At 38.3% G+C, this 13,228-nt stretch overlaps 1 protein-coding gene across 2 annotated transcripts in view; it reads right to left on the bottom strand.

Moving 5' to 3' along the window:
• Positions 1-39: 39 nt before the first annotated feature.
• Positions 40-13,228, bottom strand: part of myo7ab (myosin VIIAb) — a 55,120-nt gene continuing 41,931 nt past the window's right edge. Inside the window, exons 30-47 of one of the 2 annotated variants that reach the window (XM_072375216.1) lie at positions 11,620-11,790; positions 11,422-11,539; positions 11,204-11,330; positions 10,728-10,897; positions 10,456-10,646; positions 9,588-9,712; positions 9,329-9,486; positions 8,067-8,220; positions 7,263-7,418; positions 7,071-7,176; positions 6,623-6,736; positions 5,366-5,453; positions 5,158-5,264; positions 3,863-4,048; positions 3,391-3,507; positions 3,163-3,246; positions 2,913-3,032; positions 40-636 (exon numbers count right to left, since the gene is read on the bottom strand). In XM_072375216.1, coding sequence (XP_072231317.1) covers positions 544-636; positions 2,913-3,032; positions 3,163-3,246; positions 3,391-3,507; positions 3,863-4,048; positions 5,158-5,264; positions 5,366-5,453; positions 6,623-6,736; positions 7,071-7,176; positions 7,263-7,418; positions 8,067-8,220; positions 9,329-9,486; positions 9,588-9,712; positions 10,456-10,646; positions 10,728-10,897; positions 11,204-11,330; positions 11,422-11,539; positions 11,620-11,790 — 2,385 coding nt within the window. In that variant the 3' untranslated portion in view covers positions 40-543. The remainder of the gene's footprint in view (positions 637-2,912; positions 3,033-3,162; positions 3,247-3,390; positions 3,508-3,862; positions 4,049-5,157; positions 5,265-5,365; positions 5,454-6,622; positions 6,737-7,070; positions 7,177-7,262; positions 7,419-8,066; positions 8,221-9,328; positions 9,487-9,587; positions 9,713-10,455; positions 10,647-10,727; positions 10,898-11,203; positions 11,331-11,421; positions 11,540-11,619; positions 11,791-13,228) is intronic. The other variant, XM_072375217.1, reaches the window with a different exon arrangement.

Raw genomic sequence — 13,228 nt, 5'->3', positions numbered from 1 at the left:
AACATTGATGCTGATATTTCAGAAAAAAAAAACAAGTCTGGAAATGTTGCAATAATAGTTCAACACACAACTTCACAGCACAGAGATAATAAACCACAGTCACACAAAATGCTGTGCCTCACGTGGCGAGCTGGAAACATGGATTTAAAGGCAAAAGGTGACTTAAGACAGGGCTGATATGTAATCAAATGAAAACGTTTACAGCGTCACAGTTTTACATCATGAGTGCTTTTGTGTTTTTACAGTGTGTTTTGTGCACTTGCGAATAGGTTAAAAAATGAGTAGCTCACTGTACTTGTGGCATCCAATGTGTTTAATGGGGACAAATAGTGGGCTCAACATATTTTTTGAGGGTCAAAACTTGGTTTTATGGGTAGGGTTGGTTTTCGGGTAAGGGTTAAGGTTAGGCATACAGTTGTGACGGTTATAGTGTGTGTGTGTGTGTGTGTGTCACAATGAATCATCACAAAGTCAGAAAATCAAGTCTGTGTGTGTGTGGTGCACAATTCATGGAACGTGATCGATGAGTTTCCAGCTGTGTGCTCACTTGCTGTTGCCCCGGGATGTTCTCTGTTTGGTCATTGTGGTCAGCATCTGGCTGATGTAAGAAGTCAAGAGGTCATCCATCTTGTAGCCCTGAAGGAGGTGAATGTTTATTTAGAGGAATGTGCAAGATTAATGGAATCATTCCCACCATTATCACTGATGTATCATCAAGTACAGCAGCTTAAGAAGTATCTGTATAACCTGATTTATATTTAGACTGTTTTCATCCAGTTGAACCCTCTGAGCTAACAACAGCAAAATTCTTTTCTAAATCATCAACTTGTATTTAGACCCAATCCCAAATGGACTGTTCAAGGAGGTTTAATCAACACTTCCATATTGGATTTGATCAATCTGTCTTTCTTGACAGGATATGTACCTCAGACTTATAAGGTTGCTGTAATCAAACCTTTACTTAAAAAACTAATCTTGATTCAGAAGTGTTAGGTAATTATCAACCTATATCCAGTTTCCCTTTTTTGTCTGAAGTTCTTGAAAAAATTGCTGCAGCTCAACTTTGTGATCATTTACACAGAAATAATCTGTTTGAAGAGTTTCAGTCAAGATTCAGAGTGCATCATAGGACAGAAACAGTACTGGTGAAAGTTACCAATGATCATCTCTTAGCCTCTGATAGTGGACTTGTGTCTGCGCATGTCCTTTTCAATCTCAATGCTGTATTTGATGCAATCGATCACAGTATTCTATTCCAGAGAATTGAACATGTTATTGGAATTAAATTAGGCTGGTTTAAATCATATTTATCTGATAGATTCCAGTTTGTTCTTGTATATGAAGAATCTTAGTCACACATTACAGTAATTCATGGAATTCCTCAGGGTTCTGTGCTTGGACCGATTCTTTTCACTTTATACATGCTTCCATTAGGTAACATTATTAGACAGCATGGCATACATTTCCATTGCTATGCTGATGATACTAAGCTGTACTTATCTATGAAACCAGATGAAACCAATAGGTTGATCAGACTACAAGCATGTCTTAAAGACATAAAGACCTGGATGATTCAGAACTTTCTGCTTCTAAATTCAGACAAAACTGAAATTGTTATCTTTGGACCTGAGCACTTCAGGGAGAAATGTCCAGCTATATAGTTACTCTAGATGGTATTTCATTGGCTTGTCACTACAGTGAGGAACCTTAGAGCTATTTTTGACCAGAATTTTTCGTTTGACACACATATAAAACAAGTTTCTAGGACTGCCTTCTTTCACCTTCGTAATATTGCCAAAATTAGGAACATACTGTCTCAGAGTGATGCAGAAAAACTAAAAAAAACTACAGTAGTTTTTCATTATTGGACTGTCCAAAAAACTATCTGAAAAGCCTCCAGCTGATCCAAAATGCTGCAGTCAGAGGTCTGATGAGATCTAACAGGAGAGATCATGTTTCTCCACTTTTAGCTTCTCTTCATTGGCTCCCTGTTAAATTCAGAATAGAATTTAAGATTCTTCTTCTCACAAAAAAAAATCTTTATGACCAAGGTCCATTATATCTTAAAGGTCTAATTTGTTGTGATTTATCGCTATATAAATAAAACTGAATTGAATTGAATACTTTTAATTTGATCATGATGTGCTTTTTATTGCAGAGTGACAAATTTTAGGAACATTGTTTGGATTAGAGCTAAAGTTTTTCTTACCTCCTGGGATTTTTTTGCACTTCATTTCAAAGTCTTGGTGCGTCTCATTTTTTTTAATCAGATCTGAATTTCAAAACAAGATGAGTAATTGATGATTACACTTCCGATTGAGCCACTGCCAGCTATGAATAATCAGGCCTTGTTACCAAATTGCTGCTCTCACATCAGGGTCAACATTTTAAGCCCCCAGTTTTAATGAGTCCAAACAAGGATAAAGGTTTTGTTTTGTTTTGATTTTTGCTGTTTCAGAGCCTGACTATGGTATGAAACTCTTGATTTAATGCTATCAAAGTTCTTTGCCATTACTACAAAGCAAGTCATTTGATTTCAGTTATGTAGTGTCAGTTCATTACAAAAGTCATCTCTTAGTTAACTCTGTAATTACTTTATTTAAACATTTGCTATAGAAGTTTTTCCACATGCTTGTTCAAAAATAATTTGTATTGAATGTATTAATGTTCCTGAATACATTGCTGATACATCTCTTCGCACTGCCCAAAGTATTACAAACATTTAGTAATGTGAGGTCCTCATGGAGGGGACAAAAACGTTATAGCCCTTCAGACTTTAATAAAACCCAAACACGTGCAAGCTTTGTAGAAGTAGATTTTACAGCCTATTTGAATGTAAGTTTGAGCATATTTAAACCCAAACAGTTTCATTTTGAAAGCTGAGTGTAAATGCTAAAGTTTCGGCAACTTACCAGTGAAGTCTCACAGAGCAGCTTGCTGCCTCGGACCAGGTTTCCAATGGTGATGTGAAAGTATGTGTTGCCGCTGCTCCAGTTGGAGATCTTAGTGAAAGGGTGAATGGTGAGGATGTCCTACAGGTAGTGGGGTGAGAACAGTATGGTTACATAAAAACAATGCATGAACAGTTTGTTACAGCTCCCAGTGTTAAAGTTTTAAAGGTGAAGCTGTGCATTTCAAGACAAACAAGACATGTGTTCTCACCTTTGTCTTCGGATCAATCAGACTGACTCCATGCTTGTTGATTGCTATCAGGAGGGTTTCTGGGTAATTTGGATCAGTTGTTTGCTGCAGAAACACAAAATATGCTTTCTTTAGTGAGAGTAAATGACATAAGTAATTGCAGCAGAGGATCTACAGCTCATATAACAGGCGACGAAACATTCATCATGAGCTTTTTTCATACTGTTTAGTACAGTCTGACTTGTTTACCTTGACTTCAAAGAAGGCAGATCCAAACGTGGGCCACTTGTAGATGATTTTTAGGAAAGAGAGTTTGGCGTCTTCACGTGTCTTCCCTGAGTGTTTGTTGAACAGTGTCATGATGGACTGAGAGGGATACACAAAATCTGTTTACACACACTTACCACTGGTCTGATAGATATTGAGCAGAGAAATCAGATTTATTTATGATCGCTCTGTCTTTAGTTTGCCACAATTTAATGATAATAAATTTAATAAACCTACTTTATATTCAGTGAAAAGTAAATGGATGTGGTTTCAGCTTAATCTTTGTGTATTTTTACTTGCTACTGATTCAATTTCATTACTTTGATGAGAGCATCCAGTAGAAAACTCTGACCTGAAAGACTTTATGATTTTATGACCCAACTTTGAGGGAAAATCTTTTTTGATCAGACTGATCTGTATGTAAACTTTTTTGTTCTTTGAAATGTGCACTCACCCTCTTCCAGTCGTCGGGGGACAGATGTCTGATCTGGTCCTGTGGGACAAGGTCTTTCAGGATCTTGGAAATGTTCAGGAAGTGAGATTTATCATCCTCAAACTTCACCCTGTAGATCAAAGCTGCCAACTGGTGCACCTCCTCCTTCGAACATTTGTGGTACCCGCGCAGATACTTGGGCAGCTCCTGCACAGAGAAACACAGTCGGTTTGCCATTTGAAAGCAATGAGAGGACCAGTGTGAAACAGTGAATGAGCGCCTGCTGAAGGCCTACTTTCCTAACAGAGATTTTAAAACTTTTTAATAATAAGAATTTTTTTTTTTTTTTATTGACTGTTTATTGTGTTGTTTCTGTCCACTGTTTGTGTTCTTGTGACTTTTGTTTCTCCTTTTCTCTCTTCAATAAAAATGTGATAAAAAATCTAATGAATGGCTGACTTTCAGCCTCTCAGGCTCACTTTGGTCTATATTGTTAACACACACAGCTGTAATCAGCCTGCTACAAGAAGGCACTGCACTATAAATTCAGCGAGAGGAAATGACTGATTTCACAATGTACTTCAAAGAGTGACATCTGCAGTGACATCTTCAACTGATGTAAATTACTACTAATATTTAATAAATATGTCATAACTCATAGTTTCATAACATTTATTTCAGATGCAGTATTCACATACATTATACTCAAACCATTAGTATTGCAGAAATTACATGAAGAGATACTCTTGATAATACTCTTGATTTGAATCTACTGGAGCACAAATTTAACCAGATTTAAAAAAAATTGTCACCACCAGTTAAAATGATAGAAATTAATGCATGTTTCCATCCACTCTGTTAATGTTAAGAAGTACTCTGTTGCAATAAAAGACAGTAGCACTAATTTTGTAGTGGAGAGTCTATATAGGATTCCATATAGGAACACAATTTCATTTGGATTGGATGATGCACACTGCAATGCCCTCACACAAGGGAAATGATAATATACACACAACATCTATAACACAGGAAAGAAAAAAATACTTTTTTTTAAACCTTTGCAGGAGTGTAAAAAGATATGTCAAAACTAAAAAACACCTTGATGAAAAATGTGTATGGTAGTTTGTTTTATAAATGAATTAAAGGAAAGTTACAGAATGTTTTTTATACACCAAATGATGTACCACAGCATTCATTTTTATTCTTTTTTATTTTTTGTGTTTTTACCTTCCATTTTGTGAGTAGTGAAGTGTAAAAACAGTGGTTTCTTTGTTTCAATTGAAAATTAATTTCAGGACAGTTAAAGCAACACCTACTTGATAGTAGTGGAAGACTGAGTCAGCCATGGAGTCTTTCCCTGGTATGGTGTTGGTCCACAGCTTCTTCATGAAGAACACCTGATAGGTCAGTGAAGGCATCACACCTGCACTCCCTACATACAGAAGTGACTAAATTAACCATTACAGAGAGAAGAATCAATAATGCAAAACAATCTGAGCTTTAAAGAAGAGTTCATTGGTTTACCATCTTTTACATGTCTTGCTTTTTTGATCCAGTCAGTCAGGTGCCTCACAAAGTCAAAGAAAAAGTCACCGTCAGGCACACTGATGACCTGGTAAACCAGAAAAAATCATGAGATTTTTGTTTATGTTAATATGAGGGAATTGATTTCCAAATCACGAGAAACCTCAACTAATCAGATATTGCATCTGAAATAAGAAAGATAAGCAGGAGAACAGAGAAAAACACTTTCATCACATAGTTTAATCAGGAGCAATAGAAAGAAAAACCAAACACACCCAATAATATGAAGTAAAGTGATCAGATAGATCAAATTCACATGAAGGAGTCATTTCAGGGTATTTCACACAGAGAAACCCAACAAATTACTGAGAAGAAACCAACAGAAAAAGAGTCAGACAAAGGGATGGGAGGAGATAAAAAGACAGCAAGCGAGCAGCCAAAAAAATAAAAATAAAATAAGAATAAACAAAGTAATAAATAACATCCAGATGTAAGCATGTAAAATCACAGCAACATTCAACATCCGAGAAGTAACTAAAAACAACAATGACTCACAATGATTATTGAGAAATTCAAAACAAAAAAGTGATGCAAATAGAACATAACCTGACACAAAGGAACCTGTTTTGGATGCATTGACCTGCAAGATGCAAATCAACTACAGAGAGCCTCAGAATGAAAAGAACAGACGCAAACTGACCACAAAGACGTAAGTGATTAAAATAACCCACAGGATTAAAACTTGTAGATTAGACTAATAATAACCAGAGCAAATCAGAAGCTGACCAAGAGCAGCAGATCAACCACAAAGTAGCTCAAAAAACGAAGGAGAAACACAGTAAAAACAAACAGGCAGACAATAACTAGAAAGACAAAGTGGACCACTATAGAATGCAGAATGACATGAAACCTCCAATAAGACACGCAAAGCAAACAAAGACGGGTGAAACCAAAGAAAAGGGAGAGTTAAAGACAGCCATGGTTTTGCGTATCAGTCTGAGGCTTTGTGCTGACCAACAGAGAACCAGTTTGGTTTCAGGATTGGCACATGTTTAAATGTGACATCAGTGTCATGATTCCTGGTCAGATCTGATCAACAGATGTTTCTCATCGGGAACCAAAGGTGTTCTGCCTCTCAGTAGAAGGCCTGAGGGTTATCCTTTATCTCTCAATATGTCCACAATCACTAACTGTGCTCCTGACTGGTCCTTGTGGTGAATTTTTCTCTACAATGAGACATACACATCGTCTTCTCACCTTGTCAGTGATCTTTACAAAAAGACTGAAGCCCTCTGAGGATTTGAGCACAAGACGTCCAGAGATGTTGTGGCAGAAGTCTTTGGCCTTTGTGCTCGACTCCACTTCAAACACCTGTTAACACAAACACACCAAACTGAAACGTGAAGACTTTCTATGCACAGAATACCAAATGGGAAATAATATGAAACTGTGCAGATAAATATGAACTCTAATTATATCTTAAGGATTATGTAGAGTTCATGCATCTAACTTTTGGTCAAAACTCACTCAGTAATGTCAGTAATGCAATCACATATAAGGCTGAAGTTATTATGCCATCTTCTAAAAGTTACAGTCTTACTCCAAGTGCTTACCAAAGGTAACCAAACTCAGACAGCACCAGCTCCACACACTGAGGTAAAATGCAACATTATAATGCACATTCTTAACTGTTGTCATCACTGACCTCGTCTGAGTCATCAGGGAAATAAACCTTGTGGAAGATCTGAGTGGTCTTGTGCTGGATGGCCTCAACCTCCACCAGGTGAGGAGGGTACTTTCTTGATCCATTTCTACAACAATAATACAGAGGAGAGAGGTGCAAAAGACTGCAAAAGAAAAAAGGTAGAGGAACGATGACCGCATGCATGTTATGTACCGTAAAGCTTTCTGTAGCCGCTGCATGCAGTCTGGAGCCAGTGGATAGTGTTTCTTGGCCTGGAGAAACTTCTGGACATGAGGCAGCAGGATGTTACTGGGAGGAAACAAACCAGTGCAGAGCCACAGCAGCTCCCAGCCTTTTTCCTCACTGTACCTGCACACAGACGCAACAACAGTATGCGGAGGGTTTGAAAAGCGCTCATCTTAGTGAGTTAAATACAGAATGCAGAATCTGTTTGGTAACACCTCAAAAAACACAAAATATGAGACAGTTTTTTAGTTGCTAAATTCAACAGTATATTCACCAGCTTCTTTTGGTCTGCTGCTGGTGGCGCTGAGCAGGTTGAGAGTAGTAATCACAAGTTTTTTATTTTTTTATTTTCACTGAAAACAGCTGCTGTGGGTACATTGAACTGAAGGGAAACAATGAGCTAGAAGTCTCTAGGATGGCAGGCTGAGCAGCATATTGAGGTCAGCCACACTGATTTGACAGTCTAATGTGATATCTTGTAACTATAGAAATATGGGTAATGGCTCTTTTAAACAAAACACCTTCTGAGTCTGCTATGAAGTTGAAAACAAGCGGCCCACACACACACCTTGTTAACTTATGATGTGTCAAGCTGGAATGCAGACACCACCCAATGCTTATAAAGGCTTCTAATGTACAGGTTTATATATAGTTACGATAATATACAGAGCATCTTCTGTATGTGACTTTCCGCAGTCATTGACATACAGGTAGACAGGTGTGATGCCTTCACTGACCTTTCATGTGTGTGGGTGTGCGTTTAAGGCTTACTTGATGTGATTATCCGTAAGCTGTTTGAGAATCTGACAGAAGATCTCATCTTTGAGAGGCTCGGCCTTCAGAGCCCCTTCAAATATCTGATCGGTGAGCTCATTGACGGAACGCGCTCGTTTGGACGGGTAGTCACCCATATATTTCATCACAGGTGCAGACACAGTCAAGGACATCAACCATTAACATAACAAGCAGGGGTGATTTAAAAAAAACTAATTCACAGCATCTAACAAAATGTAAGTCAGTTTCTGCTTTCGGGTTCTCTGGAGGGGAGTTGGGACTTTGATCCAAAATGACAAGCTAATGCTAAACTGCAATTGAAAATCGTTGGAATTTGGATTTATGTTCAGAACAAAGACAGTTGAAGAGTTCAAAAGTATTTCTCAGATTTACTGTAACACTACATTTCAGTCACGTTGTCTTCAGCACTTTGTCATGCTTCTAATGGTCTGAGGTAAATAGAACAAATTTAATAGACATCTAGACCCTGGTAATATAAACAGTCTCCTGCCACAATACTTTGTATGTTCTGGACATGTCCAAAATCCTGAATAATTTGGTCTTTTAAATCTCCAAAATATCTGGAAAATCTGTTGAAAATCAATTAAGCTCAGGGAACTTTTAAGAATAAGATTTTTTTTCAAATAGAATGTCTCCAACATACTGACATCTCTTAGAGGCATAAAGTATCAAACACTATCTAAGGAAATCAGTTGATAATCCTGACAGCTCTTTCACTGTCCACCGTAGCTATTGTTCTTTTCACTATTTGTACCATGCAGGGGTGGGTGGATTTCTCTGTTTTGTTTATCTTCTAAACATTTTTTTTGCTCTTTGTAGTCATTGTTTAATGGTAAAAATGATTTAATCTGAGTAAACTAGGACAAGTTAAAGCATGGAAAAACAAAGCCATTCATTCACAGCAGCATTTCTTACTGTAAATAATTTATTTGCGCCGTTTCCTTCATTTCATGACTCAGTCTGAGACATCCTGGTCATGTTTATGTACAAATAAACTGACCTTCTCCAAGAGGGTTTCTCAGCTGACTTACTGGAATGGTTTTTCTAGGTATTTACTGTTAGCGACTCCAAAACCACATTAAAGCTGGAAAGAAAAGTTAGGAAGAACTATCTTATAGTGCAGCATTTGAAAAATGTATCAAAGCTTTCTCACAGAAAGTAAACGTCTGAAACGTCTTTTAATAAACAAAATATTAAGTCAAACAAATTGTATAAAGCAGAACTAGTCCAAAGGATATCTATGAAGGCCATGCAGGCCTCCTGGGAGAGCTCCTCATGAGCCAGAACTTTCTTCAGCAGAGGATGTTTGAGAGGCTCCCTGGTGCAGCTCCACAGACGCTCCTTCCCTCGCGCTTTAGAGATCATCACCCTGCTCAGAGTGCTCTTTGGGGGAGGCCTGAAATCATCCAGCAGGAGTTACAGGAAACACAAGCTCACTTTATATTATTCTCTTCATGCATTCTTCTGTATTTGAATTGTGACGATTTAGTGATGCACCTGAAGTAGTCGTAGGAGAACTCCTCCAGTGTGAAGGCCTTGGATTTGTCATCCTGATCAGAAGGGTTAATCTGAGACAAGCTGATGGATTCTCGCCTCTGATCAGGAGTCATCGTAACGAGAGCCTGAGATAGTGAAAGAGTATGCCCAATAAAAGCTGATTACTATTTCAACCAAGAATATTTCTCATTAATGGGTCTATTGTGGCTCCAGGGATAGAAGAAAATATCATTATACCAGGGTGATTAGTGGTAGGCCACTAAAAGTTTTGAAAATAAATGTGTTTGAGATAAATTCATTTATATTCATGGTTTGGGGGTGAAAAGCAAAGAAACAGCTCCCTCGTAAAAATGATTCATACAAAAACAACATATGTTGAAACTAAGAAGTTTCTACAACATTTGCTCTTCTCAGTTTCTAACACAAAGTGTTGTTGAAATAAGAGGTGGGAAAAAGGGATATAACCCAGTCCCAACTCTTTTTGAATATGTTAGAGGCTTCAAATTCAAAATTACAATACTTTTTTCTGAAAAAAAAGAAATTTTCTATACCCGCTTAACCCAATTTAGGGTCACAGTGGGGCTGGAGCCCCTCCCGCTGTCATTGTGCGAGAGATGGGGTAAAACCTGGACAGGACGCCTGTCCATCACAAAGCCAACACACAGAGACAAATAACCATGCATACTCACATTCATTGCTAACCACCACACCACTGTGCAGCCCCACTGTTAAATCCTTCCATTAAATAGTGGAAGAACAACGCCCTCAACCTGCTTTGTGATGTAACACTAACTGAAACCAGCCAGACAGAAACAAATAACTGCCTGTAGAGATTGACAAGGCTGATTACTGTTCTGCCACCACTCACCACTATATCATACTGTGGCCTGGTGATGGTGGGCAGCACGTAGACACAGTCAGCAGGGAAGTCCCCTCTCTGTTTGGTCCTGTCGTTGATTCCATGAGCCCAGCCCGAGTTCATCACATGCTCCCCATCATGTTCGTCCAGGATGATCAGATCCCCTTTACAGAAACTCAGGAAGGTGGAATTCATCCCTGCTGCCAAACAGAGACAACAAAAAGGGTCACGATTCAGCTGATGAAAGCAGTATTCACTTTTACACTATCACTGAAGCTCACCAGGGTTCAGACAATCCAGCAGTCCCACCACATATTTGGACCTCTTCCTCAGACCCTCGAGAAAGGTGACCACCAAGTCACGAATGTCCTCTGCATTGTTAGAGGTGAACGTGTACTCGTCTCCTTTGATGGTGGCCAATGTAAAACTCTGACCCTGGAGTTTACCCCCTCTGGAAAATAACAGTTTAGCGTTAATATTGTGCTCTCCATAGTAATAATTACCAAAACATGGACTTTTTCAGAAGATTCAGACTCAAAGGGATCTTCTGAAGGTATATAATTCTAATTAAATGAAGCACCAAAGTTAGAAAATGAAACAATCCTCTTCCCTCTGAAGATCAGCCTGTCTGTAGCTGTTATTTTAAAACTTTAAAAAAGAGAAGCCTTATTGTGGATGATCATTCTACTTAGCTACATTTTGTCTTTATTTTCTAGTAGCTATCAGTCAGTGTTGCTTTGAAGAGATGTCATCATACCTGCTGCTGGACACAGCTGTAATCTCTGGAAACGACAGCTCCAGGAGGACCTGCTCCTGTTCATCCACAAAGTAAACCCCAGTCCAGTTCACTGCCACGATGACGTCATTCTTAGGAAGACTGGGCCCTGTGAACAGACCGTGCCACACCCATGAAAACAAGCACAGACAGTTGTAGGATTACACTTTACAATAACGCTCAAACTTTGTGTAACCAACCAGAGAATTTGAAGGCCTCGTAGAAGCGTGAGAAGAGTAACGGCCACTTTAACTGGGCAAAATCCACCACATCCTCCTTCACTTTCTGTGTGTTCACCCTCCTTTTGTTGAGTAATCCCTGCACAGCAAGTTAATGGTTATCTATGGCCAAACAATAACAAAAAAAGAGTTGGATTTAGTTGCTACAGCAGCAGATACCTTTTTGTGGGCGTTGATGATGAGCTGAGCCCACTTCTCTGTGGTCTTAGTTGAGGTGATTTCTCTGTCGGGGATGTAGGATGGGATGAGGCTGACCAGGCGCTCCTGGAGGATCTCAGAGCCATAATCCACATAGTACTGCTGGGAAGCCAGCTCTGCTAGATCCTCCTCCTTCAAGACACACACAGAGTGAAGAAAAGCTCTGACTAAAGAGGAGACCCGATCACATCACGAAGGCAAGACTGACCGATCGGTCTGCGTGCATTTGATGCAAAATGGGAAAATCTAGATATTCTAACCCTTATTTAGACTGCGCTGAAACACACGGGATATGTAACAAATGTCGCTATTATTTTTGTAAAAACCCAAATCCGAAAATGTTCAGCTGGTGCAGAAAGTAAGATTCTAAAAAAATGCAACAATTCTCACATGGCAGACAGTTTGAGCTCAGGATAAATCAAGATGCCTCATCATTTATCTATTGATATGTACATTGATTGTTGTTTTGCAGGCCTGCAACAGATTTCCAAAGACAGCTGAAAAGTATAGCTTTTACCACTGTAATGTCATAATTCCTTCTCACAACACTTAAAAGATGTGCTGGCAATGGGGACATCAGGAGTTGAAGAGTAGCAGTTGTTATTTTATTATTTTGTTCCATTCAAACATGTCTTACAGCGTGCAAATTCCTCCAGATTATTTGAGTTGTTTACATTTATTTTGAACTGTAGAGAGAGAAATATGTGAATTAATTTGAATCTCTCTTTTAAGAAAAGAGTTTCATTTCAGTGTTCAGTTTCAATTTTCTCAATCATTTGTTGAAAAACTGAAGATCCTCTGCCCATCTCTGCTCATCAAAGACTTTAATGGAGCAGCTTTTGTACAACATCATAAGTACAGTAACTAATTCATATTGCTATTTTAGTTTTTACATCATTCTAAGAACTAATTTATCCCAGTCACTGCTGTTCTTTTAAATGAGTTGCAGGTCTAAAATGCAAAAAAATGGATGTACATTCACATGTGTAATGAAGCTGTCAAGACAGACACTAAATATCTTGGGTTCCTACAGTCTGCAATTATATAAAAAAAACAAGTTAAGGACCTTTATTGGGATTGTATATATCTACTATAAAACATACACATCCTCAGGGCCAAAGAGATGGCTGAAACTGTTTGGGACTGTTTGAACACTGTGTATCACCTGCTGGCTAAAGAGACAAATATTTCGCTTAGGAACTGATGGGGACCAAACACAGAGCAAAAGCAGAGTAAACATTAGACTTAACATTAGACTTGTATATATATATATATATATATATATATACATATATATGTTATTCTGTAATTGAGTGATCTGACCACCCACATTAACAGCTTAAAAGCTGCTGTCTTCATAACTTGTTTCTGGTGTCTCCTAATTCAAACAATGAATAAATAAATGAGTGCGTAAATGATAATCAGGAAATAAACCGGGTCTTAAAATGAGGTAAATACAACCTCAGATGAATAACACATGACACATTACACTGTATCATAATTCATTGAAGAAAAACTAAAACAAAGTGCAGGTGCAGTGTGATCACCCCATGATTTAACAGCTTGTTGA

Source organism: Leuresthes tenuis, unplaced genomic scaffold, assembly GCF_036924035.1.
Source record: "Leuresthes tenuis unplaced genomic scaffold, fLeuTen1.0.hap1 SCAF_21, whole genome shotgun sequence".
NCBI classification, from domain to species: Eukaryota; Metazoa; Chordata; class Actinopteri; order Atheriniformes; family Atherinopsidae; genus Leuresthes; species Leuresthes tenuis.
The sequence above is the reverse complement of the archived record's forward strand: the minus strand, read 5'-3'. Positions and strand labels throughout refer to the sequence as shown.